At 46.1% G+C, this 7,763-nt stretch overlaps 1 protein-coding gene across 1 annotated transcript; it reads left to right on the top strand.

Annotated features, from left to right (window-relative positions):
* The first annotated feature begins 4,159 nt into the window (after window positions 1–4,159).
* LOC123156882 (uncharacterized) lies at window positions 4,160–6,600 on the top strand. The gene has a single exon (XM_044575077.1). The coding sequence runs from the start codon at window positions 4,311–4,313 to the stop codon at window positions 6,336–6,338; it is 2,028 nt and encodes a 675-aa protein (XP_044431012.1). The 5' UTR covers window positions 4,160–4,310; the 3' UTR covers window positions 6,339–6,600.
* The last annotated feature ends 1,163 nt before the right edge of the window (window positions 6,601–7,763 follow it).

Here is a 7,763-nt window from a genome sequence, read left to right as displayed (position 1 = left end):
AGAACCTCGTAGGTCTTCCAGAGTACGGTCCGCACCAGAGTGGTACGGTAATCCTATTCTAGAAGTCATGTTACTAGACCATGATGAACCTACAAACTATGAGGAAGCGATGATGAGCCCATATTCCGTGAAATGGCTTGAGGCCATGAAATCTGAGATGGGATCCATGTATGAGAACAAAGTGTGGACTTTGGTGGATTTGCCCGATGATCGGCAAGCCATAGAAAATAAATGGATCTTTAAGAGGAAGACGGACGCTGATGGTGGTGTTACTATCTACAAAGCTCGACTTGTCGCAAAAGGTTTTCGGTAAGTTCAAGGTGTTGACTACAATGAGATTTTCTCAACTATAGCGATGCTTAAATCCGTCCGAATCATGTTAGCAATTGCCAAATTTTATGAAATCTGGCAAATGGATGTCAAAACTGCATTCCTTAAATGGATATTTCTCAAAGAAGAGTTGTATATGATGCAACCAGAAGGTTTTGTCGATCCTAAAGGTACTAACAGGGTGTACAACCTCCAGCGATCCATCTATGGACTGGTGCAAGCATCTCAGAGTTGGAATATACACTTTGATGAGTTGATCAAATCATATAGTTTTATACAGACTTGCAGTGAAGCCTGTATTTACAAGAAAGTGAGTGGGAGCACTACAACTTTTCTGATAAGTATATGTGAAAGACCTATTGTTGGTCGGAAATGATGTATAATTTTTTGGAAAGCATAAAGGAGAGTTTGAAAGGAGATTTTCAAAGAAAGACCTCGGTGAAGCTGCTTACATATTGGGCATCAAGATCTATAGAGATAGATCAAGATGCTTGATAAAAAATTTCAATGAGTACATACCTTGACAAGATTTTGAAAGAGTTCAAAATGGATAAGTCAAAGAAGGAGTTCTTGCCTGTATTACAAGGTGTAAAGTTAAGTAAGACTCAAAATCTGACCACGATAGAAGATAGAAAGAGAATGAAAATCATTCCCCATGCCTCAGTCATAGGTTCTATAAAGTATGACATGCTATGTACCAGACCAGTTCCGTGCCTTGCTATGAGTTTGGCAAGAGGGTACGATAGTTATCCAAGAGTGGATCACTGTATAGCGGTCAAAGTTATCCTTAGTTACCTAAGAGGACTAAGGAAATATTTCTCAGTTATGTAGGTGATAAAGAGTTCATCGTAAAGAGTTACGTCGATGTAAGCTTTACACCGATCCAGATGACTCTGAGTCTCAATATCGATACATATTGAAAGTGGGAGCAATCAGCTAGAGTAGCTCCATGCAGAGCATTCTAGACATAGGATATTTGCAAAATACATACGGCTCTAAATGTGACATACCCATTGACTAAACTTATCTCACGAGTAAAACATGATCACACCTTAGTACTCTTTGGGTGTTAATCACATAGCAATGTGAACTAGATTATTGACTCTAATAAGCCCTTTGGTTGTTGGTCACATGGCGATGTGAACTATGGGTGTTAATCACATACAGATGTGAACTATGGGTGTTAAATCACATGGCGATGTGAACTAGATTATTGACTCTAGTGCAAGTGGGAGACTGAAGGAAATATGCCCTAGAGGCAATAATAAAGTTGTTATTTATATTTCCTTATATCATGACAAATGTTTATTATTAATGTTAGAATTGTATTAACCGGAAACTTAGTACATGTGTGAATACATAGACAATACATAGTGTCCCTAGTATGCCTCTACTTGACTAGCTCATTAATAAAAGATGGTTATGTTTCCTAACCATAGACATGTGTGGTCATTTGATAAACGGGATCACATCATTAGTAGAATGATGTGACGGACAAAACCCATCCGTTAGCTTAGCATTATGATCGTTACAGTTTCATTGTTACTGCTTTCTTCATGACTTATACATGTTCCTCAAACTATGAGATTATGCAACTCCCAAATACTGGAGGAACACCTTGTGTGCTATCAAACGTCACAACGTAACTGGGTGATTATAAAGATGCCCTACAGGTGTCTCCGAAGGTGTTTGTTGGGTTGGCATAGATCAAGAATCAGATTTTGTCACTCCGTGTATCGGAGAGGTATCTCTGGGCCCTCTCAGTAATGCTCATCACTATAAGCCTTGCAAGAAATATGACTAATGAGTTAGTTAAGGGATGAAGTATTACAGAGCGAGTAAAGAGACTTGCCAGTAACGAGATTGAGCTAGGTATGATGATACCAACGATCGAATCTCGGGCAAGTAACATACCGATGACAAAGGGAACACCGTATATTGTTATGCGGTTTGAGCGATAAAGATCTTGGTAGAAATGTAGGAGCCAATATGAGCATCCAGGTTCCACTATTGGTTATTGATCGTAGATGTGTCTCGATCATGTCTATATAGTTCTCGAACCCGTAGGGTCCGCACGCTTAACGTTCGATGACGATTTGTATTATGAGCTATGTGTTTTTGATGACCAAAGTTTGTTCGGAGTCCCGGATGAGATCACGGACGTGACGAGGAGTCTCAAAATGGCCGAGACATAAATATTGATATATTGGAAGGCTATGTTCCGACACCGGAAATGTTTCAAATAGGTTCGGGCATTTTTCGAAGTACCGGGAGGTTACCGGACCCCCCGGGGGATTAATGGGTCTTAATGGGCTTTAGTGGAAAAGGAGAGGAGGGCCGCAGGGTGGCCGCCCCCATGGCTGGTCCGAATTGGACTAGGAGGGGGCGGCGCCCCCCCTCTTTCCTTCTCCCTCTCCACCTCTTTCCCTCTCCCACCCTCTTGGAAAAGAAAGGGGACTCCAACTAGGATTGGGAATCCTAGTTGGACTCCCCCTATAGGTGCACCCCTCCTTGGTCGGCCTCCTCCTCCTCCCTCCTTTATATACAGGGGCAGGAGGACATCCAAAAGCACAACAGTTGTTCTCTTAGCCGTGTGCGGTGCCCCCCTCCATAGTTTAACACCTCAATCATATCGTCGTAGTGCTTAGGCTAAGCCCCACGCCGGTAACATCATCAACACCGTCGCCACGCCGTCGTGTTGACGGAACTCTCTCTCGTCCTCAACTGGACCAAGAGATCGAGGGACGTCATTGTGCTGAATGTGTGCTGAACACGGAGGTGCCGTACGTTCGGTACTAGAATCGGTTGGATCGTGAAGACGTTCGACTACATCAACCGTGTTACTAAACGCTTCCGCTTTCGGTCTACGAGGGTACGTGGACACACTCTCCCGTCTCGTTGCTATGCATCTTCTAGATAGATCTTGCGTGTTCGTATGATTTTTTTGAATTACTACATTCCCTAACACCAAGGCCAAGTATTGTGCGTATTTCCGTCTACGTTTAGCCTAGGATGCTCTGGACGACATCGTTCGATAAAGTGGACAACTATGGTTCATGTTTTGGTCTTTGGGCTTCTTCTCCGCTCAACGATGCATGGCCAGCTTCGATTCATTGGGAATCTAGCGAGGTAAAGTCTCCCGGTTCTGTCATGCCGGAGTTGGGATGGTTGTCCAGCCGATTCACCTTCTTCTTCTCCGGGATGAGAATTTGGTCTTTCGTTCATCACCATCTCCTTCTGGCTTCGACTAGCGACTTCTCGGTCATTGCACCAACAATGTTACGTCGGCTCAGTGGCTGACACAAAAATAAAATGGTGGGCGTGCTCACTTAAAAATAATAATTTATGGTCTATCTTCATTGAGTCTGTGTAGGACACATCTAGATGTGACATAGTTATGTCACATCCACTCTGTTTGTGGTCTCTTTTTTTGACCTAGTTTTTTTATTCTTGTTGTTGCATTATATATTTGTGGGAGGTTAGATGTGATATCCTTAAAAACATCTAGATGTGAATTAAACAAATTGATTTTCATTGGCTTGGATGGACCTTAAAAATCAGAAAGTTATTATCTGATAAAAACATATTTTTTAAAATTCTGGGTGTGACATGGCACGCCCGACACACCCTCTAGGTACGCCACTCCCTCAGCTCCTAGGATACTCCAAAGATTCGGAGCCGACATCAAACTCTGTTCATGGGAATAGCACGCCGTCGGCGAGTGCGGTAGGGACCGTAGGGTGACGAACGTGGATATAACCAAGGACATGTGTTGTACACACAACGGAGAAAAATAGAGCACACACAACGAAACATAGTCAATCAGCAGTCGAGACATACGCGGGACTACGTACATCCTTGCGGCAGAAGATCCTCGCTAGCGTGCATCGTCTCAGTCTCCTTCCCCATCTCAGATCGATCTGAGGAGGCCTCGACTGAACCCAGCACCTCTGTCTCGTCTTCGCTCGCCGGCCGCCACCATGGCCCAATCCCCACCCCAAACCCTACCCTTCCTCCTCCTCCCCCTCATCCTCCTCTCGATTGCCCCCGCCGCCAGCGCGGCCTCGTTCGCCGGCCTCGACGCCTTCCTCGCGTCGGCCGCCGCGCGCGACCCCTCCGCCGCCAACGACACCTTCGGCTCTCTCCCCGCCGGCCTCCGCCGCGCGCTCTCCGCCCCGTCCCCGATCCTCCCGTCTCGCCTCCTCTCCCTCTCCGCCGCCGTCCCCGTCAACGTCCGCCTCGCGGGCTCCTCCTTCCCGCCCACCTCCGCCAGCCTCCTCCCTTCCTTTGTCTCGTCCGCCGTGTCCTCCTCCCACTTCCTCTCCAGCCGCCCCCCGCACCGCCTCGCCGTCTCCCACAGCGTCCACCTCGATGTCGCCGCCCCCGCCGCGTCCTCCGACCTCGTGACCCGCGCCGCGACCGCCGTCCAAGCCCACCTCAATGCAGCCCCCGCGCCCTTCCACTCCAACGCCCTCTCCTCCGTGCCTTACAAAATCGTCGACGATATCATCGCCGAGGACTACCGAGCGCACGCCGGCTCGGCTTCCTCCCCGGCCGTCTACATCTACTTGCTCGACCTCGGCCCGCAGCCGCGTTCGTACGCCTACACCGCGGCCTCCTCCTCTGCCGATGGCCATTCGCCTGCCTTCTCCCGCTGCCTCGCCCCTCTCTGGACTGGCAAGGAGCGCTACATCTGGATCGACCTCGGCGCAGGCCCGGTGGACTACGGGCCGGCGCTCTCCGGCGAAGGCGTCCTCCCTCGTGGTGAGTTTCATCCTCTTGCTGCTCTCCACGGCCGCCCCAAGTCGGACAAAGCGCTCCTCGCGGATCTGGCCTCACTGGTTCTCAGTGCTTACAAGTCGTTGCTAGTGCCTTCACTCAGAATCCCAGTGCATTATGAGAGCTCTTTGCTTATTCGTTTTGTTCACATCCATGGTGAAGAGAAAGATCCTGTTGGACTCGATTGGAGTGCAATTGAACAGTCGATTCGGGAAGGAGATCTGCCCTTCGATGGGCAGAGTTTGAATTTTGATTTGCACAGCGTGAAGTACTCTGAGTGCTCAATTTGCTCATTTGCAATTGCCCGCTCAACACACTCATTTACATCCAGGTTCTTGTTTGAGAATTACACGATGATAGTGAGTGAGTACTTGGACTCCAAGCGGATGAGGCAGGTGCTGTCAGACTCATCGGATGAGATGCATCATGTGGCTGGGATTCATGATGACGATGAGCATGACAAGGTTGTGCCAGTTTATGTTTTTGATTTGGATTTCGATAAGCTTCTGTTGTTAGATAGGTACCACCAAGCGGTGGCTTTCCGTGATATGGTGGTTGCTGTGAGGACAAGGAGCTCGCAAACGGTCAGTGACTACAGTTGTAATGGACGGCATATAATTACAATGACTAGAAATCTCGACCGTCCGATCATCGGCTCAGTTCTGCAGACCATGTTTGGTGTCTCACCAACACACCAGTCATGGAGCCCTGAGCACAATGCCACGGTCGTTGATTACACTTGGAGCACCGGACATACACCATTTGGGCCGTTCTCAGAGACCAAATCACTGTCTTTTGTGCAGAAAGATGCAGCCCGTAGGAATGTTCTTCTTACCACCCTCAACTACACAATCACTAGTACAGTTGAGGTTCTGGAGTCACTGGCTGCCCATGGTGGGGAGAATATACTCCTTAGAAAGAAAAGGCATGTTGAGTTCATTCAAAGGTGGAATCTGCTCACTTATAAGTTGGAGAAGGTGGTGTCAGCCATGTCCCGCCTGGATTACAACAAGGCAATGTACCTTTTGAGATCTTCAGATCATGATATGTATGCCATTTACATGTTGGTCTATCAGGCTTCTCAGGAGCTGGAGGCCTCACTGGTTTGCTTCAAAGACCCACCATTCCCATGGCTATCAGTTTCCTTGTCTGGAGTCTTTGTTTTTGGTTTCTTTTTTGTGTATTCTAAGAGGGATAGTTTGTTTAGGAGCAAAAGGAAGCAGTTCTGAGTTCTGACAGCAGTTTTGTTGGTGGATACTACTTGAAAGCTTCAACCTGATGCGATCATAGTTGACAGCTGCCGGGAAATTGCATCCTTGCATATTACATGGAGCAGTGACTAGACACTGGGAATGGGTGCATCTTGTTCCAAGATAAACTTATAAGAGGTATTCTAGATTATTTGAGGAAGTCAACACTTCCACTTGTCTTGTAAGTTTAATGTACCTGAATTGCCCTTCATACATAATGTTGATCTAGATTTTGCAGACATTATGTGTTTTATTTTGTTGACTAGCATGTTCCCTACCATGTTCGCTGCGTGCATTCTATGATCATGTCTAGTTTAAAGATGTTAAACTCGACAGTTTAGGTGTAAAAAAAGAACAGTTTTGATAGGTGTTACAAGTTACAACATGTCAAGTTCTTTTCACATTCTGGTTTATGCGATAAAAAAATAAATCAACATATTTGAGCTGTCATATGAGTCATCAGATATTCAGATTTATGTCTAGGCAACTATCTTTACTACTAAGTAGTGCCGTCAGCCCTTTGTATGGTAGGATTTGTGTTACGTAGGGAGAAAACCCTTCTTGTCTTTATATTAAGCTGAAAGCCTGAATAATGTCCTTGAGAAGCTTAAGTTGTGTCCCACTTCTTGCTCTCCCTGTTTTCCTACGTGATGTCCTGCTGCTTGATTAGTACTCTAATCCGCGAGCATTGTAATGAATGCAAGTCAAGCCCATCATCAGCACAAGATAGACTGAGAGTCGGTGAGAAATCTAAACTGTAGGAATGATGTAGCGTAGAATATGACAGGTTAACCAAAAAGCTATCGCGTTAGTTTTTACTGGTAAAAAGGGGAAAGGAGATTTTACGTGATGGTCAAAACAGGGTGTTGACGCCATCTTATGGAGATGGATCTGGTTACGAAATTGGCTTCCGCGTCCATGCTACCATATAGAACAACTGATGTCTGCTCATAGTGGTATATAATGAATGCTTCAAACCTGATGAGTCACTTACCCTGAGCAAGCTGTAAGGCCCTTCAAAGATAAGATAGCTGAGTCATAGATCATGCAACAAGTTTTTGGAGGGAGCAGCTTTCCCTAGGGATATCAGATTAAGTCGTTTGAGTATTGCAAAAATCTTCTAAAGCTGCTCCAAGCCTCAACATGTCTTCCACCTAAATTTGCTGTATACGAATTTCAACCATCAGGGTATGCGAGTTGCCCTGGACACCCATATTGTGTGAAGTACAACTCCACTGGGCCCAGGAAGCAAATGTACCTAATGGTCGTTGTCTGTAATTCTTTTGCTTTTTTGCACCCTTGCATTTTTTTTCTTACAAAATCACCGTCACTTTGCAATTGGTGGTAGCAACTCTCATCTTTAAGTTTGTTTATTTGAACATGATGAATCACCCTCCTGCATCT

The sequence above is a fragment of the Triticum aestivum genome, chromosome 7B, assembly GCF_018294505.1.
Source record: "Triticum aestivum cultivar Chinese Spring chromosome 7B, IWGSC CS RefSeq v2.1, whole genome shotgun sequence".
NCBI lineage: Eukaryota > Viridiplantae > Streptophyta > Magnoliopsida > Poales > Poaceae > Triticum > Triticum aestivum.
The sequence above is the reverse complement of the archived record's forward strand: the minus strand, read 5'-3'. Positions and strand labels throughout refer to the sequence as shown.

Coding starts and splice junctions, on each gene's coding strand:
- LOC123156882 (XM_044575077.1), top strand. CDS start 4,311: ATGGCCCAATCCCCACCCCAAACCCTACCCTTCCTCCTCCTCCCCCTC.